This window comes from Siniperca chuatsi, linkage group LG19 (genome assembly GCF_020085105.1).
Source record: "Siniperca chuatsi isolate FFG_IHB_CAS linkage group LG19, ASM2008510v1, whole genome shotgun sequence".
Lineage (NCBI taxonomy): Eukaryota > Metazoa > Chordata > Actinopteri > Centrarchiformes > Sinipercidae > Siniperca > Siniperca chuatsi.
Genome location: NC_058060.1, coordinates 4,961,626 through 4,988,835, shown reverse-complemented (window position 1 = coordinate 4,988,835; position 27,210 = coordinate 4,961,626). Strand labels below are relative to the sequence as shown.

The following is a 27,210-nucleotide window of genomic DNA, read 5'->3' as shown; positions in this document are numbered from 1 at the left end:
TAGACATATCCTTTAGGCCTTTTTCATGATAAACTAAATCACTCTAAAATTGATTTAGCCATTATATATGTTTATTCCACTTTGTTTAAATTAGTCAGGCAATACATTTGATTCCCTTGTCATTTCTAGAAATATCAGTATGAGTGCTATTGACATTTTCTTACAAGCCTCCACGATACTGCTGGTTACTATGAATCAACTAACGTCAAATTAATGACCTCAGAACTATACACTCCTGTCTCAGAGCTTTAATCTTTCCACTCCATAAGGACTGCAGCATGAATGACTATGTTCTTACTGTAAGTCAACACTTGAAACTATAGCAATGAATGTAGCAGCCCCTTCTGCCAATATGGCTGGGCAGGTGATATGTTTATAACAATAGTGTGCAGACAGGCTTCCAGAATTGAAGAATTTTAAGGCTTTATTTATAACATACCATTTTCTTTACGAACCATATAACAGTGGACAGTTTTACAATGAGAGCCAATGCAATAAATACAGTTTGGGAATACAAGGGGAACAATATGAAAATATATGTCATATAATGGAACGAGGAAGCCTAGCTGTAAAATAAGAGTCAGCTTGGGAATGGTCATCTGCACATCTGAATAGCCATCATGATCATAATTATAAGAAGAAAAAAAAAACTATCTAGTGATTAAATGTATTAAAGAATGTAAGGAATACCAGTATCATAAACTGTGGCTGGGTGTATGAATACAGACAGAACACAGAGGGGAGATAGGCACATAAATCAGCCTATTGTTGAGGACTTCACATGGGAATTCCACAATTCCAATTTCACATGGATCATTCAGCACAGTTTCAGTTCAGGAATACAAAAGCTGGAATGCAGCTGCTTCACCATCGGTCCACCAAATTATCACTACTTCAGTGTTCCATCATTAAGACATCTTTTAAAAAGTTGGTATTAAAAAGAACCCTTAAAAACATTTTCATCACTGTATCTCATTATTCTATGCTACTGCAACTTCTTACAACCTTTGCTGCTCACATCAAAAAGTCTAGGTGAAAAAGGAAAGCACTCAAGGCAACATTTCATTTTATGCTTCAAGAGGGAAAAAAAAGACTAGTGAGAATAGCAAGACTTGCTCTGTTGTGAAGTTGATAAAATATAGATTAATACTGCTCTGGAGGTGGAGGTCTCCACTAATAGTCAATGCCCTGATCATTGTAATGGGAGCTGTAATTGTCATGGTAACCTCCATGGTACTCATCCTCTTGGAACTCTGCCTGATAGTCACTGTCGCTGATCTCTGAGCCATTGGTGCCGGTGCCCTGGCTGCCGTTAGTGTGGATGACCGGCTCTGTTGAGGGGGCACAGTACTTGGGGTCGTAGACCTGTCGTCCCAGGCCGTACACACTCATACCCCTCTGAGACGCCACCTTGTTGGTGCCCATCTGGAGGGAGATGGTGGAGTTGTCCAGTGGCTGCAGCGCCACCTTCTGGTCAAAGATGTCCCTGCGGGTACCAGGGGCTGACATGCCCGCCTGCAGGAAACCACAATGCAGCAGAAACTTTACAGCATGATAAAGGTAGTATACATGTACTCGCCTTGTATCGAATGCTCTGTTCTAATTGGACAAATTCCTGTGGACAAACGCATTTAAAGAAAGTTCCCACTCTAGGGATGTTTTATTATTCATCAATAATGGATTATCTGTCATTCATATCGATCAAGATTAGTGATTAAAAATTATTTTTAGGAGGTAATGTCACATTATTCCACACCTTTTGAAAAAATTTTACAATTTAAATAATCAGTTTACATCATAACATCGTAAATCATCATTGCAACAAGCTCACCCTCACTTCCCTCTACCGGTATCTATCTATGAAATCAGTTTGGATTTTATGTGTTCAGGTTTTGAGATATATGTCTCTGAGATTTCTGCCTTCAACCCAATACAAGAGAGGTAAATGGAATTTAAATTTGTGCTGCTCACACCTTTGAAAAATTACATAACAAAATTTCAACAGCAACGTCTCTTCCCCGGAACAGTGTCCCTGTTAGGCCATGTTCACTGTAAAAAAACCCCAGCCGTCTCATTCATTTGAATGAGGCCAGTCTGGTGAAGGAGCAGGTGTACTAACACAGGAGGCTCTGGCAAAAAAAGCAGGGTTGTCTGCCAAAAACTTTGAAACTGGCTCAACTTTTGATCCAGTGCAAGTCAACATCAACCCCGAAAGTTGCTGGAGTGGCCAATCACTTACATGCAAGAGCACATTCCTGGTAGATTAGTGTTTAACTGAATTAGGTGAGAACATTTTTGCTGTATAATTTGGGTGAAATGACCTTTTAAATAATCTTCCAGATATAGCTGTTTCACCAGGTGAAATCTACCATATTTAACGATCAAGGCAGGTAAAATGACCTGTATAAATACTGCAGTGCCATGTTCCACGATAAAGAATGTGGCTTTATCATTTCAAGATGGCAACTAAGCAGTGAACATGGAACTGTGTCCTCAAGCTCTATCAGGCTTTGGATATATAGAAAATATTTGTTGGTCATATTGAGTATTAAATTGTTGGTTTTGGTCTCCTCTAAGGATATGTTGAAAATAAAAAGATCAGCATTGAAATAGGAGTGGGTTTTAACTTGGCTTGCTCCTTTGTTGGTTCCCATTTGCAGGCTGATGGTGGTCTGGTCGTAGGGTTTGTCAGTCTGAGTCTTTGGATCATACAGATGTCTTCGGGTTCCATAAGCAGTCATTCCAGCCTGACTCGCACACTTGTTTGTCCCCATCTGAGGACAAAAGGCCAGTGACAGGATTTCATCAAATCCAATTACATATCAGTTTAACTCTAAAATGAACCATCGATAAATTTAGCTGAAGGTTATTTAAGTTTTGGAGGAACTGTTTATTTATTTAAAGGCAGCAATGTATCCCTGTTTCACTGCAGGAGAAATAAAAGGAGAAAATGCTGAATCTATTTATTCCTCTGGTGCTAAAGTGGTTATATTGAAAGCTACAAACAAAACATAAGCTTTCAGTGACATCAGCCTAAAGATATCAGTTCATTCGCTGGCCTTAGGAACAGCTAAATCATCAGTCATAGTTACCTGCAGTCCAATGACACACTGACCGGCCTTGATCTTCTCATCCTCAAAATGTCGAGCTTGTTTGTCTGCATATTTCACCCCAATATCAATCTTTGTGTCCATACCTTTGGTCTTTGCCTAACAGAGAGGACATGCTGATCAAAGGACTGATGAGAAATTAGATTTGTTTCCTATAACAATAGAAAATATGCTCCTCAGTAGACAATGACCCTCTGTACTGTGTGTTCACTCACCATGCTGGCCAGTGCAAGCAGTGTGGTCTGGACTTGAGTCACATTCCCATTTTCAAACAGGTCATTGGCCTCAAAGATGTCATTGGGCTTTAGGCCATAGGCCAGGATAGCTTTGATGAAATTCCCAAGGTTTTCCAGCTGCAGAGAGCAACGAAAAAAGAAAAAAGAGGAGTGATGGCATTTGGGACAGGGACTCCCACAAAAGCAGGAGGAAGCAATAACAGCACAAATAAAGCTGATAGTAAAAAGTGGTGAAAGCTTCATGAATGAGTGCACTCCTCAAAGCCTGACATGCTGTAACTTAAAGGAGCTGAATGTCCTCTTTATGATGCTGACTTCTGAGAGGCTTTCTTTAAATTACTTTTTGTTATCAGCAGATGATGTGAAAGCCCTGCACTGTTTCCAGGTCAAAACAGGTCTTACCTTGTGCCAGTTCAGCTGTGTAAGGTTGATTTTCTTTACTGAACCAGGTTGCAGCTTATTAATTAGCCTAGGAGAGGAAGGAAAATACAACATGTATCAGAACATAATTTGATCTATCAACTATGGAGGATACATTCTATTACAAGTTCTGCCTTCACAAACGTTAGATCCTTGCTGTGTTAGCATTCCCTGCAGCAATAACTGCTGAGTTCACACACACACACACACACACACACACACACACACACACACACACACAACTTACTCGCAGAGGATGACTCCATCCTTCAAGCCTTTCTGGAAGTTCTCGCCAATAGACATTCCTGTTACCTCCTCGATCCAGAAGCGGAGCTCCTCCTCCTTTTGTGGGTCATATTTCTGAGCAATCTGAAAGATAAGACATCATGTTATGTCTGCATTCCATTTTTGAAAAATCTATAAATATCAATAGGAATTAAAGCTGCAAGCAGCGATGATCGAGCCCTCGCCCCTTCCCGCACGTCAGGGCGTGCCGCATCAGTCATTCCTGGAGGTTGGTCGACACAGCTCTGAATTGTCGTGTGTTTTGGCCACTGCATGAAGGAGATAAATGTCACTTTCTGTGTCCACTATGTGGCTCTAGACAACACCCACTAATTATACATTAAACCACACCATGAACATTTCGTGTAAATCAAAAAATGATTGTCACACAAGGTAGAAAAGGTTTCAATCGTAGTCACAAAACTCTAGAGTTGGTTTGAAAGAGTTTCTAGAGTTGGTTTGAAAGAAGAGTCAAAGAAGCCATTTTTGTGAAAAAAGAGAACCCCTCTTTGAACAGAAATGGTGGTCTGAGATTCAACTTGCCAACCGTTTACCACAGTGTATTAACACCATGGTCAAGCCAATCATATGCTAATCAGGTACTTAACAGTGATGAGGGAGGTGCAGCCAGAAAACAATAGGCCTGATTACTGATTACTGGGGCATCATGGAAACAAAAGAAGGGCAGTTTCAGGTGAAACTAGGCAGGTTAAACAGCAGAAACTCAGGAAGACTCCTTCCTGAGGGCAGGGCTTAAATAACACAGATTAGCTTAAATTTCTCATTTAGTTCTCATACCATTTTTCACAATTGAGAATGTCCAATCGGCTTCCGGATGGGAGCCGAAACGTCTCGATTCTGAAAACAGTGTCCAAATGACTACGATGGAACATTCCTGGACAAATGAGGGACTACACTGTTTTATTGTCACACAAGGCTTATTTTCTGTTGCCAGTAGGTGGCGCGATGATCATAAATACGAATTTGCATGTAGATATCCCCAGGCCAGGACTATCATCAAACGTGAAATTTGGAGAAGATCTAATGCTGTGGAGCTGAGGTAGCAGTTACTAATTTCCAGACATCGAACCAGGTAGCACTGTTACTAAATTCGGACATCGAAACATGGAAATTTCGACGCCACACCACGGACACACCATTCAACTTATACTTAAACTTAGAAGAATGTTTGATTGTGAAGGTCTTTAGATTGGACTGCCCAAATTTGAAGTCGATCTGATTACTTCTCTAGGAGGAGTTGATTAAAGTACGGAGCCTATACATGGCGAAAAATACCCTACATTTGCACAGGAAATTCAAAATGGCTGACTTCCTTTTGTGTTTAGACTAGAGATGATACATCTGCCTCCCAAATTTCGTACATCTAGGTGAAAGGTAGTGCGAGGGCTGCTCGTTGAAAGTTTGTAGGGGGCACTATTGAACCATTTTGCCATATCCAAGCTAGCGACCCATTTCAGACAACGAACATGACATGCCAAGAGATTTCAAGCATCCTCGGTGCCTCAATAACAGCTTAGTTTTTCATGGCGAATGATACGTTACCATGGCAACGGTGTTCAACGAAAATTTGGACCACTTTTCGGTCCCAAAGCTTTAGAAATGGCTTTATAACATTTTCCAGTCAGAGATCTCAATTACTTTCTTTCTCATTTGTTCCTAAATTTCTTTGGATCTCGGCATGTTGTCTAGCTTTTGAAGATCTTTTGGTCTACTTCACTTTGTCAAGCAGGTCCTATTTAAGTGATTTCTTGATTGAGAACAGGTGTGGCAGTAATCAGGCCTGGGTGTGGCTAGAGAAATTGAACTCAGGTGTGATAAACCAGTTAAGTTATGTTTTAATAGGAGGGCAATCACTATTTCACACAGGGCCATGTAGGTTTGGATTTTGTTTTCCCTTGATAATAACAACCTTCATTTAAAAACTGCATTTTGTGTTTACTTGTGTTATCTTCGACTAATATTTAAATTTGTTTGATGATCTGAAACATTTAAGTGTGACAAACATGCAAAAAAATAAGAAATCAGGAAGGGGGCAAACACTTTTTCACACCACTGTATGAGGGGACAGTGGAATCAGCGGTGGGCAGAGTTCAGTAGGAAGACAGCTCTGGGAAAAAGCGGTTTCTCAGTCTGCTGGTCCTTGACCGGAGGCACCTGAGGGGAGAGAACAGTCTCTGGGCGGGGTGAGAGGAGTCCTTAAGAATTCTGCAAGCTCGACGCAGACAGTGTTTCCTCTGGATGTCCTCAATGGCTGGAAGTGAAGTCCCTGTGATGCGCTGGGCAGTTTTCACCACCCGCACCAGTGCCTTGCGCTCTGCAGCAGAGCAGTTTCCATACCAGACAGTGTGGTGATAATGTGACACAATTGGTTAGATTGCTCTCTACTGTGCAGTAATAGAAGTTCACCAGGATAGCTGAGAACAGTATGTTCTTCTTCAGTGTCCTCAGGAAGAAGAGGCGCTGGTGATCCTTCTTGACCAGGCAGGAGGTGTTGGTGGTCCAGGACAGGTTCTCCGAAATATGGGTACCCAGGAACTTGAAGCTGGAGACACGCTCAACAGCAATCCCGTTAATGTGGATGGGGTCATGTGTGCCTCTTCTCTCCTTCCTGAAGTCCACGATGAGCTCCTTTGTCTTGGAGGTGTTAAGGAGCAAGTTATTGTCTGAGCACCATGTGGCCAGGTGCTGGACCTCCTCCCTGTAGGCAGTTGCTGATGAGACCAATCACTGTAGTATCATCTGCAAACTTGATGATGGCGTTAGATCCATGCACAGGCCTGCAGTCAAGTGTGAAGAGGAAATAGAGGAAGGGGCTCAGCACACAGCCCTGTGGTACGCCAGTGTTGAGTGTGATGGTGGTGGAGCAGTGGTGGCCTGACCTAACAAGCTGAGGTCTGTTTGTCAGGAAGTCCATAATCCAATTGAAAATGGAGGTGTTAATGCCCAGGTTTCCAAGTTTGGTGATTAACTTGGAAGGGATGACAGTGTTAAATGCAGAGCTGAAGTCAACAAACAGCATTTGTGCATAAGTGTTCTTATTGTCTAAGTGTGTATGTAGAGAGTGCAGTGCCATGGAGACTGTATCCTCTGTGCTCCTATTGCTGCGGTAGGCAAACTGGTATGGGTCCAGTGTGGATGGGAGGAAGTCCTTTAGGTGTGCCAGGACCAGTCGCTCAAAGCACTTGATAACAATGGGTGTGAGTGCTACAGGGCGGTAGTCGTTCAGGTATGTTGAACTTGAGTGTTTCCGCACTGGCACAATGGAGGTGGATTTAAAGCATGCTGGCACAGCTGCTTGGGCGAGGGACAGGTTGAAAATATCCGTAAAAACCCCAGCAAACTGCTCTGCACATACCTTGAGTATGCTACCGGGGATGTCGTCTGGTCCAGAAGCCTTGCGCGCGTTGATCCGGCTCAGCGCAGTTTAGACATCTGTGGAGGTGAGTGTGATGGTCGGGTGGTCAGCTGAGGGTGTGAGCTTGGTGGCAGTTTCCCTCTTGTCTCTCTCGAAGCGAGCATCAAAGTCGTTAAGCTCATTCAGGAAGGAGACATCTGTGGCTACAGGGGTGGAGTGTCTGGGTTTGTATTTGCTGATGCCCCGAATGCCCTGCCACATGCGTCGAGGGTCAGAGTTGGAAAAGTGCTCCTCTAACTTAAGCTTGTAGCAGTGCTTGGCCTTTTTGATGCTTTAGATTTGCCCTGGAAATTCTGTAGGCCTGTGCATCACCTGATCTGAAGGCAGTGTTGCGTGCCTTCAACAGGAGGCGCACCTCCTTGTTCATCCATGGCTTCTGATTTGGGTATGTGGTGATCTGCTTCTGAGTTGTAACACTGTCTATGGTGACGTTGATGTAGTCCAGTACAGAGGAGGTGTAGCAGTCTATGCCCATATGAGAGCCACAGGTGGCCTGAGAGGCAAATATACTCTAGTCTGTGTGTTGAAACCTGTCCAGGAGTGTGGAGTCTACCCCGCTGGCCATACTTTGATGATCCTCACTGATGGCTTCACACGACTGATGAGAGGTGAATACTTGGGGGTGAGGAACAAAGAAAGGTGATCAGATTAACCCAGGTGTGGTAGGGGGTCACGGCATAAGCCTCAGCCATGTTTGTGTAGACATGGTCCAGAGTTTTGTTTCCACTGGTGTGACAGGAAACATACTGGTGAAATTTGGGGAGCACTGCCCTTAAGTTTAAGTGATTAAAATCTCCCGCAAGAATAAATGCAGCCTCCGGGTGAGCAGTCTGTTGTTTACTGATGGCCGCATGAAGTTCGCTCATAGCAAGCTTGGCATCAGCATCCGGAGGAATATAAGCTGCCGTTATAATGGTGGAAGTGAACTTCCGTGGCAGATAAAATGGTCTACATTTAACCATGAGAAACTCTAGGTTAGCAGAGCAGTGTCTCCTAACAATAACAGAGTTCGTGCACCAAGCTTTGTTAACGTAAATGCACAATCCTCCCCTCTGGTGTTACTGGATTCATCTGCCGTCCTATCTGCCTGGAGTGTGTGCCGTCCAGCTAGCCCAATAGCACTGTCCAGTATGCCGCTGTGTAGCCATGTAACTGGAGAGACACTGAGTCTTGCGATGTACACACGCCGCCATCTTGATCAATTTTAATCTAAGGTACTCTTTTGTTTGACCAGCACGTCATGGAGCGGGTGGGAGACACTGTCCAAGATGGCATGTAGTTTGGCCAGCTTCCTCCTCTCTGACACCACCGACAGAGTCAAGCTCCACCCCCACAATGTCACTGGCCTTACAGATCAGTTTGTTATCATCCGCTACCCTCAGCCTGCTGCCCCAGCATGCAACAGCATACATGATAGCACTGGCAACCACAGACTCATAAAACATCCTCAGCATTGTCCGGCAGATGTTGAAGGACCTCAGCCTCCTCAGAAAATAGAGGCAGCTCTGGCCCTTCCTGTAAAGCGCTTGAGTGTTCTTAGCCCAGTCCAGTTTATTGTCCATGTGTACTCCCAGGTACTTGTAATCCTACCTTCACTACTACTACCTTCAGTACTACTACCACTACCTTCACTACTACCATCTTCACTACTACTACCTTCAGTACCTTTGAGGAAGCTGTGATGCGTGGCACTCCCACTGATCTGTCTGATGTGCTGATGTGCTGCGCTAAGCGTATTCTGTCATTTCCGGTCACCGGTGTTTGTGTTTTACTAGTAGCGTATTTCTGCTGCTCTAGCTCATCACAGTTAAATTTTGTTTGATTGTTCATTATAGTGATTAACTCTCTGCTATAAACTTACACTAATTCTGCTCAAGCACTCATAGCTCTCTCCTTCCTTCTTTTAACGACTTTCTCGCTAATCCCACAGTTTACACGCTAATCAGTTTTGCTAGCCATCGTTCTTTAGCTTAGCAACTAGTGATGGCTTCTCTCTCTCCCTCTCACTCTCCTGCTCTCTCTTGCTTGGTGTGTCAAATGTTTAGCTATTCCTCTGCCTCCTTTAGTGATAATGGTACATGTAATAAATGTAGTTTTTTTGTAGCATTGGAAACGCGGTTCCGCACCATGGGAACTCAATCATTACCTGCTGCAGTTAGCCAGCCCCCAGTAGCCAGTGCGGACCGACCAGAGGTAGCTTCTGTTAGCCATCTCCCGGCAGGGAAACCAGGGAGGCTGGGTGACTGTCCAAAGGAAGCATAGCCCTAAGCAGAAGCCCACAATTCACCACCAACCTGTTCACGTTTCTAATAAGTTCTCCCCACTCAGCGACACACCCGCTGAGAAACCAACTCTGATTATTGGCAGTTAGCGACACCAGCGACCATAGTCAAATGTATTCCTGGGGCTAGAGCGGGCGACGTTGAATCCTACTTAAAACTGCTAGGATAAAGATAAGATTGTTATTCACATCGGCGGTAACGACTTCTGATTACGCCAATCGAAGGTCATTAAAGTTAATGTTGAGTCGGTGTGTACGTATGCAAAGACAATGTCAGACTCTAACCCTGCCAAACCTGACCAGTGATGACATGTTTAGCTGCATGTCTTCATTCCGCCGCTGGCTGTCGAGGTGGTGTCCAGCAAACGATGTGGGCTTTGTGGGCTTTGCAAATCACAGCCCCTCCCAAATTGACAATCTAGTTGATAGCGCTGCAGACTCACTGTGAACGACACTCGATTCTATCGCTCCTCTAAAAAAGAAGATAATAAAACAAAGAAGGTTAGCTCCATGGTATAACCCCCAAACCCACAAATTAAAGCAAACATCACGAAGACTTGAAAGAAAATGACGTTCCAACAACCTGGAAGAATCCCATTTAGTCTGGCAAGATAGTCTTAAAACATATAGGAAGGCCATCCATAATGCCAGAGCAGCTTACTACTCATCATTAATATAGGAAAATAAAAACAACCCCAGGTTTCTTTTCAGCACTGTAGCCTGACAGAGAATCACAGCTCTATTGAACCATGTATTCATATAGCTCTCAGTAGCAACGACTCCATGAGCTTCTTTAATAATAAAATTTTAACTATCAGAGAAAAAATTCATCAAGTCCGACTTGTCTTCAAACACAGGAACCTTAGAAACAAAACCTGATATCAGGTGTAAAACCTGATATATATTTTGACAGCGTTGCTCCTATCGACCTTCTTCAACTAACTTTGACGATTAATTCATCTAAGCCATCAACTTGTCTCTTAGACCCCATTCCAACTAGGCTGCTTAAAAGATGTTTTACCCTTAGTTAGCACTTTGTTACTGGATATGATCAATCTGTCTTTATTAACAGGCTCCTTTAAAGTAGCTGTAATTAAACTGCTTCTTAAAAAGCCCACTCTTGATCCAGGGGTTTTAGCCAACTATAGACCTATATCTAACCTTCCCTTTCTCTCTAAGATCCTTGAGAAAACAGTCGCCAATCAGTTGTGTGACTTACTAATTAACAATAGTTTATTGGAGGATTTTCAGTCAGGATTTAGAGTGCATCATAGCACAGAGACAGCACTGGTGAAAATGACAAATTACCTTTTAATTGCATCAGACAATGGACTCGTCTCTGTACTCTTGTTAGATCTTAGTGCTGCATTCGACACCATTGACCATCACATCCTATTACAGAGACTGGAACATGTAATTGGCATTACAGGAACCGCACTAAGCTGGTTTAAATCCTATCTATCAGATCGATCTCAGTTTGTACATGTTAACGGTGAGTCCTCCATGCACGCCAAAGTTAGTCACGGAGTTCCACAAGATTCTGTGCTTGGACCGATTCTATTCACCTTATATATGGTTCCACTAGGCAGTATTATTATGAAGCACTCCATAAACTTTCATTGCTATGCAGATGATACCCAATTATATCTATCGATCAAGCCAGATGAAACTAACCAGTTAACTAAACTTCAAGCATGCCTTAAGGAAATAAAGACCTGGATGACCTGCAATTTTCTGATGTTAAACTCAGACAAAATTGAAGTTATTGTACTTGGCCCAAAACACCGCCGAGACACATTATCTAATGATATAGTTACTCTAGATGGCATTGTCCTGGCCTCCAGCAGCACCGTAAGAAACCTTGGAGCTATCTTTGGTCAGGATTTATCCTTTAACTCCCACATGAAACAAACTTCAAGGACTGCCTTTTTTCATCTACGTAATATTGCAAAAATCAGGCACATCTGGTCTCAAAATTATGCCAAAAAATTAGTGCATGCATTTGTTACTTCTAGGCTTGACTACTGCAATTCCTTATTCCAATTCCGTCAGGCACCATCGTATCTTAAAGATCTCATAATACCATATTATCAGACTAGAACACTGCGCTCCCAGAATGCAGAGTTACTTGTGGTTCCTAGAGTCTCCAAAAGTAGAATGGGAGCCAGAGCCTTCAGTTATCAAGCTCCTCTCCTGTGGAATCAGATCCCAGTTTTGGACTACTACTACCTTCACCACTACTGCCAGCTTTACTTCCACTACTACTGCCTCTACTACTACCACCTTTACCACCACTACTACTACCACCTTTACCACTACTACTTTCACACTACTACCAACTTTACTAGTACTACCACCACCACCACCTTCAAAACTACTACTACCGCTACTAGTAGTACCACGACTACTACTACTACCACTACTACTACCTTTACAACTACTACATTCACCACTACTACCACCTTTACTATGACTACCACCTTTACCACTACTACTACCACCTCCACTACTACCTTCACTACTACCTTTCAATACCACCACCTTCACTACTACTATTACCTTCACTACTACAACTACTACTACTACAGTACCTCCAACTACTACCTTCACTACTACCACCACCACCTTCACCACTATTACTCTTACCACCTTCACTACTACTACTGCAAACTTCACTTCACTACTACTACTACTCTTACCACCTTCACTACTACTACCTCCACCACTACCTTCACAACTACTACTACCTTAACCACTACTAATACCTTCACCACTACTGCCAACTTTACTACCACTACTACTACTACTATTACTTCCACTACTACCACCTTTACCACCACCTTTACTAGTACTACCACCACCTTCAAAAGTAGTAATAGTTGCAGTAGTACCACGACTGCTGCTACTACTACCACCACCACCTTTACCACTACTACTACCACCTCCACTACTACTACCTTCAATACCACCACCTTCACTACTACTGATACCTCCAGTACTACTATTACCTCCACTACTACTACTACTACAGTACCTCCAACTACTACCTTCACTACTACCACCACCACCTTCACCACTATTACTACCACTACTACTACTCTTACCACCTTCACTACTACTACTGCAAACTTCACTTCACTACTACTACTACTCTTACCACCTTCACTACTACTACCACCTCCACCTTACCACCTCCACAACTACTACTATCAATTTCACCACTACTACCACCTTTACTAGTACTACCACCACCTTTACCACTACTATTGCTAACTTCACTACTACTACTACTACTGCGAACTTCACTACTACTGTTAACTAGTAGTAGTTAACTACTACTAATACTACTACCACCACGTCACTACTACTACCACCTTTAATACTATTTCTGCTAATTTCACTACTACTACTACTACTACCTTCACTACTATTACTACTTTCACCACTACTACCACCTTCACTACTACTTCTTCTAACTTCACTACTACTACCCCCTTTACAATGTGAAGCCTACTGCTGCTTCCCATGGCAACCTATGACTGCACCTGGGGATACAGCTGATTAAGATGAGCTAATTAGGTCAGTTTGACACACAGATACAGGTCTTGGACATTTTTCACAATTTTTCAAGCATTTTTCAAGGTTTATCTACTTATTCATACTTTCAGCAAGAAACTATTCAAACCTTAAAATGCTCCACATCTTTCATACTATTTCCCACTTTTCCAACTCTTCATACTCCATTCTACAACTTTTTTCCAACTTATATCTGCTCATTCATAGTTTCAGCTAGAAAACTCCATTCAAACCTTAACATGTTTCACATATTTCTTACATTTTGACTTTTATTCGTTTAAATCCCAATTATACTAATTAAACCCTTTCCCAACTCTTTATACTCCTTCAGTTGCTTCTTCATTCAAAGTTAAACCAGCTATGAAGTTTAGCTCCCAACTTATAGTATATTTTGCATCCTTCATCCCTTTCCCTCTTATTAACCCATTCAAAGTCCTTCAACTGCTTCTTTAAATAAATTAAATTAAACCCAGCGATGCAGTTTAGCATCAGCTTTTCAACAAACCTTATAATGTTCCACATCTTTCATACATTATTGATATTATTCAATCAGGGCTGAAAGCTGTGTCATTTAGGAATTAATGTGAGGCGTTTTGTGTCTGTGGAGGGAAGATATTTTCTCTCTTCGCTTCTCCAAGCAGTTATTTTCGAGGAAGACTGCCAAGGACTCTCAGAAAAAAGCCAGGTATTGGAAAAATTGATCTAATACTCTTGATGGGTCTATTAAACTCAGCTTCTGGGGGGAAAATCTGGAAGTGAAAACCAGACAAAGACCAGACATCCCCATTTCATCTACATACCCAAAAACATTTCCTGATGAGAGCACAAAATTGCACACATGTGGAAAATAGTCTCCGTGAAGCCACTGGTACTGTCCAACACACTCATAAAAATGCACAATTAGGGGTTATGTAGTGTGAACCGGTTTCCGTCAGGAATTCAGCTATACATGGTCCAACCAGGGATAAAAACAAAATCATCTAATTTAAATTAATTAGCATGAAACTGATTATACACATGACCGAGTACTGAGCAAAGGCTGAGCAAACAGAGGTTGCTATTCATTAATATACAGTGGTGTGAAAAAGTGTTTGCCCCCTTCCTGATTTCTTTATTTTTTTGCATGTTTGTCACACTTTAATGTTTCAGATCATCAAACAAATTTAAATATTAGTCAAAGATAACTCAAGTAAACACAAAATGCACTTTTTAAATGAAGGTTGTTATTATTAAGGGAAAACAAAATCCAAACCTACATGGCCCTGTATGAAAAAGTGATTGCCCATCCTATTAAAACTTAACTGGTTTATCACACCTGAGTTCAATTTCTCTAGTCACACCCAGGCCTGATTACTGCCACACCTGTTCTCAATCAAGAAATCACTTAAATAGGACCTGCCTGACAAAGGGAAGTAGACCATAAGATCTTCAAAAGCTAGACATCATGCTGAGATCCAAAGAAATTCAGGAAAAAATGAGAAAGAAAGTAATTGAGATCTATCAGACTGGAAAATGTTATAAAGCCATTTCTAAAGCTTTGGGACTCCGGCGAACCACAGTGAGAGCCATTATCCACAAATGGCAAAAACATGGAACAGTGGTGGCCGGCCGACCAAAATTACCCCAAGAGTGCAGCGACAACTCCTCCAAGAGGTCACAAAAGACACTACAACAACATCCAAAGAACTGCAGGCCGCACCTGCCTCAATTAAGGTCAATGTTCATGACTCCACCATAAGAAAGTGACTGGGCAAAAATGGCGTGCATGGCAGAGTTCCAAGACGAAAACCAGTGCTGAGCAAAAAGAACATTAAGGCTCATCTCATTTTTGCCAGAAAACATCTTGATGATCCCTAAGACTTTTGGGAAAATACTCTGTGGACTGACGAGACAAAAGTTGAACTTTTTGGAAGGTGTGTGTCCCATTACATCTGGCGTAAAAGTAACACCACATTTCATAAAAAGAACATCATACTAACAGTAAAATATGGTGGTGGTAGTGTGACGGTCTGGGGCTGTTTTGCTGCTCCTGAAGGAGAATGTCCGGCCATCTGTTCGTGACCTCAAGCTGAAGCGAACTTGGGTTCTGCAGCAGGACAATGATCCAAAACACACCAGCAAGTCCACCTCTGAATGGCTGAAGAAGAACAAAATGAAGACTTTGGAGTGGCCTAGTCAAAGTCCTGACCTGAATCCTATCGAGATGCTGTGGCATGAACTTAAAAAGGCAGTTCATGCTCGAAAACCCTCCAATGTGGCTGAATTATAACAATTCTGCAAAGATGAGTGGGCCAAAATTCCTCCATAGCGCTGTAAAAGACTCATTGCAAGTTATCGCAAATGCTTGATTGCAGTTGTTGCTGCTAAGAGTGGCCCAACCAGTTATTAAAGTTTAGGGGGCAATCACTATTTCACACAGGGCCATGTAGGTTTGGATTTTGTTTTCGCTTAATAATAACAACCTTCATTTAAAAACTGCATTTTGTGTTTACTTGTGTTATCTTCGACTAATATTTAAATTTGTTTGATGATCTGAAACATTTAAGTGTGACAAACATGCAAAAAAATAAGAAATCAGGAAGGGGGCAAACACTTTTTCATACCACTGTATAACCATCTCTGAGCTTCAGAAACATCCAACATACTTATAAAGAGTACGGTCTAGACCTGCTCTATAGGAAAAGTACAATGAGATGACTTCTGTTATGAATTGATGCTATATAAATAAAAACTGAATTGAATTGAACGGAACATAGAACACACTGTGCTGAGATCAGCCCTGTCATCAACTGGGAGTACAAGTAGAAAAGCAGAGGCAACAAGTCAGAATTTCAGGAGAGAAGAAGAAAAGATTTAGGGCAGCAATTAATCATTATTTTCTTTATCAATTCATCTGTCAAAGAACAATGAACATTTTTTGATTAATTGTTTAGTCTATAAAATGCTATTCAAATGAAAGTTATTCAATTCACTTAAATTTTATTTATATAGCACCAATTCATAACAGAAGTTATCTCATTGCAATTTTCCTATAGAGCAGGTCTAGACCGTACTCTTTATAATATTATTTACAGAGACCCAACAAATCCCACCATGAGCAAGCATTTGGCGACAGTGGCAAGAAAAAACTTCCTTTAAGAGGCAGAAACCTTGGACAGAACCAGACTCAATGGTGGGCTGCCGTGTTAGGTTTTGAGAGAGAAGGGGGGGCACAATGCAAATACCACCTAGAATTTTTAAAATAGTAGAAATGTAATTGTAGTGTTAATATTAATAGATTAATAATAATACGAATGACAGCTATAGGAAAAATAATGTCAGTATTAGTAACAGAGTACTACAACTGTAGTAGCAGTTGTCGAGCAGGAACATGGGGGCAGCAAGTGGCCCCAACCATTTAACCATTAGGACTGTACTTCCCATCAGTGGGAGGGGAAATTTAAACAAAAACATACCTGGTGGCAAGTAACTGTAGTAGAAACAACAACAACAACACCACAACAACTAGTTCTTACAACATGTTGTCTGACCACGTTTTTCATTTCAACAAATGAAAAAAAGAATGCTAGAGAGAGAAGTTCAAACCCAGATTACTTCCTCACCTCCACACAGCTGGCCAATATCTGCATGAAGTGGGTGTGAATATTGGTTAAGAAATGGCTGGAAACAGCCCCCCTTCTAATCAGACATCAGAAAGGCGTAGGGGGGAGGGGTTTTTGAAGCCATTCGACCATCCAACAAGAGTATACTTGCAGCTTAAACCCTTTCGCATGAATGGAGCCTCAGTCATGTAAGTCTTCTCAGGGCTCATCTCCAGTCTGCAAGTATGTTGTGTGGGTAAGAAAACCAAAACAGTGCACTAAAAGGGGCCAACAGTTGCACAGAGCTGCAGAGTTGGGTCCAAAAATATCTCTTAATGGAGCTTTACATTTGAACCCAGTCAAACAACTAAAGGTACTTAATCACATGTTTCAAGAACTTTTAGTTTAAATGTCCTAAAGTTTTTAACCAGTGCCTCAACTTACCATAAGTCTATTGAAGTTGACAATTTTACCTTTTATACATTTGTTTATTTGCATAAATGTGAATTTCTTTATGTTCTTTACTTAACAGCAGCTGAAAATCTTGTTTTCCCCAAGTGCTTTAACTTCTCACCCTGCTGCAGTGATGTAAAGTGTACTACTAAGTGTGTCAGTGATATCACTATTGGGTGTGGTTAGGTGCAAGACAACACAGACCATCTGTGGCTATGAGAGGTATAACTAACTTTCAGCCAGGGTGGGCAGTGAAGCACTGCTTTTCAGATGGCTGTTAAATTATTTAATTATCATCTCTAAAAGGGTAAAATACAAACAATTTCTAATTGCACCGGGAAAATCTCATCTCCATGAGCAGTAGCTGCACAAGACACAAAAAATTATCATAAATTGATTTCATTCAGATCTTTAGTTAACAGCGAGTACAGGAGTAGCAGTCTCAGAACCAATGATTTGGTAAGTACTGTCAATCCATGTGGTCAATGGTTAAGCTCTGACTTCAGGTAAGGAATTTCTCAAAGAGTAGGAAGTGAAATTCTGGACTTATGCGAAAGACAAAAGTAAAACTCCTTTACTTTTTCTCCTAATTTCTAACTTTCTAACAACAAAAGCTATTTATTATATTTATTTGGACCTAAAATTACTCTTAAATCTATGAGAGGTCTCAAAGTTGATTCAGAGTAGCCTGTCAGGGTTGGAGATGTCTACAATACAGAGACAGATGAGAGCACACATCTTCTGATACATTTTGGAATGACAGTACAATACAGTATTGGTCTATTGGCTATAGGCTCTTCCTCCACTGAGCATAGATGTGTTATCATGTGATCACTTGAGAGCTGCTCTTAAAAGTTACTCCTGTCAGTAGGTGTGTGTCGCATGATAAATGAGCCTTACTCTTCACTTTCCACAAATAACCTTTTTAGTCCTAAATTGTCTCTTTAAAGTTAAGCTTGATTCCTACAAGTTTGGTAAGTACAGGCTCTACTCCATACAGTACATTTAGCATCCATATTCTGAAGGCTCTGTGGGTGCTACTGCCGACTGATGGTATGTAGGCTGTATAGCTACTGAAAAAAGCTTCCAGCTACCTGGAAAAAGACTTGTAAAAGAGTTGTAACTGACGACTTGTCTGTATTTATCAAAACCTAACAGCAGCGGCGGTTGGCCACCCACCATTGAGTCTGGTTCTGTCCAAGGTTTCTGCCTCTTAAAGGAAGTTTTTTCTTGGCACTGTTGCCAAATGCTTGCTCGTGGTGGGATTTGTTGGGTCTCTGTAATTAATATTATAAAGAGTACGGTCTAGACCTGCTCTATAGGAAAAGCGCAATGAGATAACTTCTGTTATGAATTGGCGCTATATAAATAAAATTTAATTGAATTGAATATTTCCAGCTCTTGGAGAAAAATACCTAAGACTTTTCAGCCATTAATAACTATATGTACACATTTACAGATTTATCTACACATTTACAGATCTAAGTACATATTTACATATTTGTCTACGCATTTACAGATTTGTCTACACATTTACAAATCTCAATACACTTGCAAATCTGAATATGGATTTGGAGATTTTTTACAGATTTACAAATCTGATTACGCAGACATGGTTTCTGAATACACATTTGCAGATTCCGGTATATATTCACAAATCACAGTACACATTTAGAGATTCTTAGTGATAGAAAATTTATCATGGTCTGTCATTGAGGATGTTCAAATCCCTTAAATGCGTTTCGTCGGGAGATGAGAAGACGAGATGAGGAAGCTCCGACAGGGGCTCAGAGAGAGGAACCACCGATGCAAATTTTTTACCAGATGGCATCACCCCTTCAGCCTGAATCTGTTTATTGATAGGTCAGTTAATATGATGCGGCGAGGCTGGGCTGTTGTGGAATGTGCTTTGCTGTAATATTAATAAATGTAGCATGATTGTAATACTGTAGATTATACAAACTACCGGTGGAAACAGGAATAACAGCACCAACAGCGGCTCTAACGTTATTCATGTTTATTGACAAAATAAAAATATTGCATGTGTGTAAAATTGGAATTATAAATGAATCATGAAAACATTCTTTGCAACTTTTTTTTCATAAGCCAAAAGGCTTTTCTTTTCTTGGCTCATAGCTGTATTTTTGCTCCCTCATGTCCATTACCGCAATAGGTCTATAATCAGCATTGGAGCAGCAGTCATCAGGCGCCAGGTGTTATTCTTTTAAAATGCTACTGAGTTATTTCTATGCATTTAACCGTTGAAATGTTGTGTGTCATGAGTCATCTGCTTTCTCCTCAAAATGACTGGAGTGAGCGAGGATGTCCCATTTGGTGAATACAAAGCCAAGAGCCACATTAGCGAGAACCACATTAGCTGAATGGAAAGCACCCAGAGAGAGAGAGAGAAGTGGAGTATGACAAAGGTCCTTAGCTAAACCTGGAATGATCTTTACATGGTACTATGTTCCAAAGCCCACCAATCCAACACTAAGGGGTTATTTATTTTCACCTGGCCAATAACAGAACTGGTTCACAAATACTGTATGTTTACCATTCACAAACTAAAATTAGATTAATAAGCTTGGGAGTGTTTGTGAAAGCAAAACAATAGTTATCAATTTGATATGTACTTACTTCTTTAAATTCTTTAAGATTGTTCATCTAAATAATCATTTATACCAGAATATCCTGTAATGTGTGCAAATGTACATTCTATTTCACAGGTTTTATTTTTTCCACAAAACATATTTTAGAGAAAAAGCCACAACTGGCTTGTACCTGAAACGTATACGTCTACTACCCAAGCAAGAAAAACACTGACGCGAACTGAGCAGAGTGAAAAGTGAAATGCAGTGGGCTGGAGGGCCGATGGATCGGGTCCTCATCATGGAGTTTTTGTTCAAGAATTTCATGAATGTGATGTATGCAGCTCAGAGAAGAGCATGGACTACTGATCACACTTTATGCAATGGAACCCAGATGGGCCTCTGCCTGTCCTCCTACTTTTGTTTATGTGCACTCTCTCTCAATGAACTACATGACTGCAGTTGTGGAAGAAAACCATTTATTACACTTTACAGACAGATTTAGAATAGAGTTTGAATTGAGGAATTCAAAATCCCAAATTCTGTCAGGTGATTATATCCAGCTCCAAGCTGTCTGTGATACTTTATAAGGATACCAATAACAAAGGAGAAAAATGGACTAGTGGATACTAATAGTTTTAAGGGAAATCTGTGTTTTTGAAAGACCTTTACAGTGTTTCTGCATGTCTTAAGCCATTTTTGCAAATCAAGTATACTTCAGTATTAAAGCATGCCGTGGTGTTTTGTAACATATTTTTACATTCTTTGCAGTCATCTGTTTCCACTTATTTCCATATCTAATTAAAATGGAAGGAGTCTCTGTCTGTCTGTCTTTCGATTTTCTCGACAATCCGTCATCCGATCAACTTCACATTTGGCGGGTGTATTGCTGAGGACCCAAGGAAGTGCAGTGTCAAGTGTGAAGTAGTTTAGATGAGCAGTTCTTGAGAAAACTGAGAAACATCACCCTGCAGAGCCGGAGAGCCCCCACAGTTCTCGACACAGCAGTTCCAAACCCATAGTTTTTGACATACTCATGCACAAGTTTAAACGACAGTCTGTGACTACATTATGCCCAGAGCCATTAACCCTCTCTCTCAGTGCTAGTTATACCTAACGAAGCATCAGCTAATTTCAGTTAAGTTCAAATATGCTTGGCCGGGGGATTTTCTCATCTACCAGTCCCCTTGGCCGGTGAGTCAAAAAGTTAATTTCGGAAACTGTTGTTTAGCATCTTTCTAGTCTTCTGACCACTCAAAGTACTTTACACTACGTCACGTTCACCCCATACAAACTCTAATGGCAGAGGCTACCATTCAAGGTGCCAATTGCTTATCAGAAGGGAACTAATCATTCACACACACACACACACTCACAACGATGGCACAGCCTTCGGGAGCAATTTGGGGTTCAGTATTTTACCCAAGGACACTTCGACATGTGGGCTGCGGGAAGCCGGGGATCGAACTCACCTTCCATCAGTATTTCCCCCTCAAACCAACAAAATGTGGTGTCAAGGTGTGGGTCATGGCAGTGCTCCACTGGCTATGTCACAAACTTCCAAGTCTACACAGGGCGTGAGGGGACACAGGAGAAGGGTCTTGCTCACCATGTCGTCATGGGTCTAGCCATACCCTACTACCCTACCAAGACTGTCATGGTACTGTCTAATTACCATGATCCCACTGAGAAAGGGTCAGTGAAGAGAAGGAAGCAAGAGCTCAACAAAACCAAGGTTGTAGTGCCAGAATGCCTTTCTGACTACCAAAAACACATGAAAGGTGTGGATTTGCTGGATCAGATGGTTGGATATTATCAATTCCACCACCACTCAAAGATATGGTGGATGAGGCTCTTCTTCTTGGCTGTCGGATGCTACAATGCTAATCTCTATAAACAGATATCTGAATAAGAATGCAGAATCTGTAGGCAAGGGACAAGATTATAATTATCAAAAGCGTTCTGGTTTCAGTTTGTAGTCCATTTGTAGTCCGAGTAGTATTGACCAATCATGTTTGAGCGGGATTTGGTTGTATGCAGTCCATGTGGAGAGCAAAAAACAAATTGGCCGAAATGCAATCTCGGAACTCATTGGCTATTGGCTATCGTCTAACAATGATTTAGCTTTTTAATCAATCTCGGAACCCCAGAGATTAGCTTCACATTGGAAACAATGGCCGGCGCATGGAAGAGGAAGTCTTGGCCTGGATTTCCGTTATCAGTTATCTGAATATAATAGTCCCGAAACATTGGCCATTGCCCCCAGAGGCTAAATCATTGTCAGACGATAGCCAATGGGTTCCGAGAATGCTACAGTGCATACATTGCTGCAAGGTGTGCTGGAGGAAAAACATTCACAGCCAAGTACAAGAGTGGCTACAAAGAGTGGTTGGAGGACCTGGCACAGGAACTTGTTACCCCAGTGACAGCAAGGAGTGCTCCTAAACCAACAGTACCTGAGGGAGCCACATCTGAGCATGACTGTGAGAAACTCTGTCAGAAAAGAACTGTCTTGCAGGGAGTGTGCCGTGTCAAGGAGTGGCACTCACGCTCATGCCGGTGCCACTGTCTATGGCTGCAGACTGGCTGTACACAGAGTACTCGAGCAAGCACGTCCGTCGACATCTTCAGTTACAGTTAAATGTTAATGAACATTATGGCAAAGGCAATAATTTCCAATTAAAGTTAAAGGTTTAAGCTCTCAATTTTTTTTTATTTGTTTATATGTGCTACATAAGCTGAGAAATAAAGGTTTTAGTGAACATTGACAATTCTGTCATGTTTTTCAGAAAACCCTCAGGTTTTAGGAGCAATGGTTTTCCCAGGGTTCCTTAGGTCATAATGGGTTAAAGAGAACTGGATACTGTGTTCAAAGACGGCGCCCTCTTCATTCCTATAAAAGTTGCTCACTGGGTGCATATGCTGAAAAAGCCTCTGGGGGCTTCCTTGCGCGCAATCTGATAACAATTTTCATTTCGGGGGTTTGTATGTCATATTTAAATTTATTTTTTATTTTATTTTATTTTATTTTTTTTTTTACAGCCACTCCAATGATTGTGTATGTTAAAAATGATTTTTGGGTCAGTGTGAACACGGAAGTTGCAATACCCCGTGCGTCCACTACGGCAATATCGCTTCACAGCCCAACTCTGTTCCTGGGGGCTTGGGAGCAACGGACTATAGAAGGCATAGCCTCGTGGCTGGGTAATATGTGACACTGGGGGTCAGGGGACACGGGGGAGACTGACTGACCCCCGCTAAGTATGACATGGATAGCAACGTAGAGCTGGTAGTCAGAGCTAACCAGCCATGAGCATTACATATATGGCAACAAGAAACTATGTGATTAAGTGTATGTGTGTTATTTAGTGTGGAGTTCCTCTTTAAAGTCAACTTGCAGAGGCTTGAAATTTGCCCAAGTTTGCTAAACATCACAGTGTACATCATACTGTATGTGCTTTTATTGTTGTCACAGTTACAAAGATATGTAACTTGGTTATGAAGTAGACTTTTCAATTTAATCTGCACATACTACATCACTTCACTTTAGACGTGAATGCATGCTGTTCCTTGTGATGGATTACCAAACTCAAGCAAGTCACCAAATTTATGCATGCTGTTCCTTGTGATGGATTACCAAACTCAAGCAAGTCACCAAATTTAATGAGGAAATCTGTGCAATCCATGGCTGCTGAGGTGATGGAAAAACATTCAGAAATGTCACAAACTAAAGTATGCTTTAAAAATGGTGAGCATGTAAAGTAGCCTACATGCGATTTGTGGTTAATGAAAAACATGCAAAAACTGCCCTTTTTTAGTTATCTTCAAATGAGCTTCTCTAGGCAGACCTGACACCTATAATGTAATGTAGGCTATGTGATGAACATGCACGAATGTCAATCTACAATGATGCACTCTGAGCCTAATATCGAAATGATGTGAACTTGATGCTGAGGCTGTGTCTGTGCGCACTGCTTCTGATGATGTCATCCATTAGCTACACATTTCCTACAACATAAACAGTCAGCTGTCCATAATAACTCTGATAGACACCTTTCATTTATGTGTCTTTATTTTAACAAATAAAACTGACTCATGTTTGCAGTGTGGCCTCCCGTTGCACTGCTGCATAGTTTCCTTAATTATTATTTTAATAATAGAAAGTGCCTATAATCACACTACTGCTAGCCTACGTGGCAATCTGATTATAAAACAGTACAGCATATTCAAACACAGACAACAGCGTGAGTGTATCAGTAGATATTGTACATGGCTCCATATGCCAGGAGCCAGCCCCAGCTGGGGCCCGGCTCCTCCCTACATAAACAATACATTCGATTTGGATTTTTATCATATTCAAGATTCTTTACAATACAAACAACATTACGCAGTGCATTACATTATCAAAATAAATTCACGTTAACTCCATGACTTCATCATGTGACCCAATCAATAAACAAAGAGGGCCCTGAAAGAAAGTTTGTTTCCCATCAATGAGGGAAAAGAAGTGATGTCGACTTAATGTCTGTATTCAATTTATACTCCGCTTACTGGTCGGCAGACGTTGGTTTGGCCAACCTTTGTCAAAGTTTAGGAGCTTTTAATTTGTTGTAGACTGCATCCAATCCCCCAGGTAGACTTTCGCTAAAATCTCAACTGTTACACTTGGCTCACATTCCTTTCCTCTGCCTTTGTGGCATTAAGTTGAAGTTAACAGTTAAGGGAATTGCAGTTAATTTAACCGAATGCAGCGCGTTGTCATTCTTAGTTTTATATTACACCGAGCTTGAAAGAAGGTTTGGGCAGCCTTTGCTATAAGTAAGTAGACATTAAACTGCCACTTTGATGAATAACCTGGTGTTCGCCGTGTTGCTCTAGTTAATGGGAGAAAGAACGAGAGGTATCGGGCTATGTGTTTATGAAGACAGTACAGATACACATGCGTTAGCTAAGCCTTCGTTAGCTTTTTAAAGTATCTGAAAAGATGTTTTTCCCTCTGAGACATAAAATGTAAAGACAGCAGTAGAACACTTACTTTGCTTCTCACTTCAGCAGACAATCCGTAGGCTGGTCCTTTATTAAAATGTGTCATTTTCTTGGTTTTGCGCGTAAACCGAAATTAATATCCTCAGCTACAATGTAACACGGAGCCTGGTGCGGAAAACTCCTATCAAGCAACGGTTGCTTTGCCCTCCTTGAACACCCAGACCAGAAGGAAAGTATTCCGTTAGGCTTCACAGACAAGAGTACCAGAGAATCCACTATTTGCCCGACAGGCTCAGATTACAAAAAATGTCGTCAAATTGTTGACGTAATCACAACAGCCAATCAGAGCAGCCGATTTGTATGGGTTACTCCCTCTCCTGATGCTCTTTAAATAGGCTATGTGTCATACTAAGAACAAACATAGGGGTTTCATTCACCTCTGCAGAGTGGGAAAGACTACAGACTCTTTAGCAATGTAAGCCAGTACAAGAATTATACAACTATTATAATTATACATTTAAATTTGCGTTTAAATGAAATATGACCAACACTGTGAGGCAATACCCCAATGGTATCATATTTTCTTAATTTTTCTTTCTGTTTGTTTCTTTGAGTCTGTACCTGAGATAATTTGCATCCTCTTACCTCTTGGTTCCTCTTACCTCTCTCTCTCTCTCTCTCTCTCTCTCTCTCTCTCTCTCTCTCTCTCTCTCTCTCTCTCTCTCTCTCTCAAAACCTAAGACGGCAGTGGCAGATGGCCGCCCACCATTGAGTCTGGTTTTACTAGAGGTTTCTGCCTCTTAAAAGAAAGCTTTTCCTTGCCACTGTCGCCAAGTGCTTGCTCATGGTGGGATTTGTTGGGTCTCTGTAAATAATATTATAAAGAGTACAGTCTAGACCTGCTCTATAAGAAAAGTGCAATGAGATAACTTTTGTTATGAATTAGCGCTATATAAATAAAATCAAATTGAAATGAATTACAGGTCAGAACAGATAGACACTATGACCTATTATAAATGGGCAAATGGGTTTGGATAGCATATTTGTAACTGTGAGCTGTGGCTGTTTAAGTGTTCAAATGTTGTTGGTAAGTAGTATCAATTTTGCAAAGAGTAAGTTTCAGGTTTTGAAATATAGTGAAGTCTTTTAAGTACAATGTGGAAAGCAGGCTAATGGAACAGATGCTAAAGTAGAAATGGGGTGGGACCCATATTCTATCACACTAGTGAAACAGTGAATTCTGTTGCTAAATTGGCACATTTCAGATTAGATCTAGTGACTTTTCAAACCCCTGTGGTAATTTTATTTCTCAAAAGTAGCTACAATGCAAATGCATGTACGTTTTCCTTAGTTGGTTGCCAAAGCGGACATAGCAAAGATCCTCTCTCCATAGCAAATGTACTGACATGCAAATTAAGAGTTATGTCATCTTCCTTCTGTAGACAACACCTGCAGTGTGGGAGTTTGTCAAGCAGTGGTCCACAGCCAGCCATTTTGTAGGATGTATGACACTGTACTGGGCTGTGTCTGAAATCACTCCCTTGTTCCTTGATTCACTCCTTGCTATAGGCTACAGTATAACAGACAGTCAGTGGTTCACTCTACAGTGAGCAGTACATTGAGATTTTGGACTTTTATGAATCATCTTCATCATCAACTCATTGCTTCTTCTTCTTTTCCTTTCGGCTGTTCCCTTTCAGGGGTCGCCACAGCGAATCACGTGCCTCCATCTAACCCTGACCTCTGCATCCTCTTCACTCACACCAATTAACTTCATGTCCTCTCTCACTACATCCATAAATCTCCTCTTTGGTCTTCCTCTAGACCTCCTGCCTGGCAGCTCCAACCTCAGCATCCTTCTACCAATATATTCACAGTCTCTCCTCTGAACATGTCCAAACCACCTCAATCTGGCCTCTCTGACTTTATCTCCGAAACATCTAACATAAGCTGTCCCTCTGATGTACTCATTCCTAATCCTGTCCATCCTCATCACTCCCAAAGAGAACCTCAACATCTTAAGCTCTGCTACCTCCAGCTCTGCCTGTTGTCTTTTCTTCAGTGCCACTGTCTCTAAGCTGTACAACATCGCTGGTCTCACCACCGTCTTCAACACCTTTCCTTTCATTATTGCTGTTACTCTTTTATCACACAACACACCTGACACTTTTCTCCACCCGTTCCAACCTGCTTGCACTCGCCTCTTCACCTCTTTTCCACAGTCTCCATTGCTCTGCACCGTTGACCCTAAGTACTTA

General features: G+C 41.3%; 1 protein-coding gene across 1 annotated transcript; it reads right to left on the bottom strand.

Moving 5' to 3' along the window:
• Positions 1-406: 406 nt before the first annotated feature.
• On the bottom strand, positions 407-25,309 carry cnn3a (calponin 3, acidic a). The gene is made up of 7 exons (XM_044176483.1): positions 25,002-25,309; positions 4,014-4,135; positions 3,749-3,815; positions 3,326-3,463; positions 3,093-3,209; positions 2,628-2,774; positions 407-1,515 (listed from the first exon to the last, which is right to left on the bottom strand). Exons 1-7 carry the CDS (start codon positions 25,056-25,058, stop codon positions 1,174-1,176), a joined length of 990 nt encoding a protein of 329 aa, XP_044032418.1. The 5' UTR covers positions 25,059-25,309; the 3' UTR covers positions 407-1,173.
• Between the last annotated feature and the right edge of the window lie 1,901 nt (positions 25,310-27,210).

Coding starts and splice junctions, on each gene's coding strand:
- cnn3a (XM_044176483.1), bottom strand. CDS start 25,058: ATGACACATTTTAATAAAGGACCAGCCTACGGATTGTCTGCTGAAGTG. Junction 3,464..3,748: donor CACAGCTGAACTGGCACAAG/GTAAGACCTGTT, acceptor TGCTCTCTGCAG/CTGGAAAACCTTGGGAATTT. Junction 3,210..3,325: donor TGCTTGCACTGGCCAGCATG/GTGAGTGAACAC, acceptor CCTCTCTGTTAG/GCAAAGACCAAAGGTATGGA.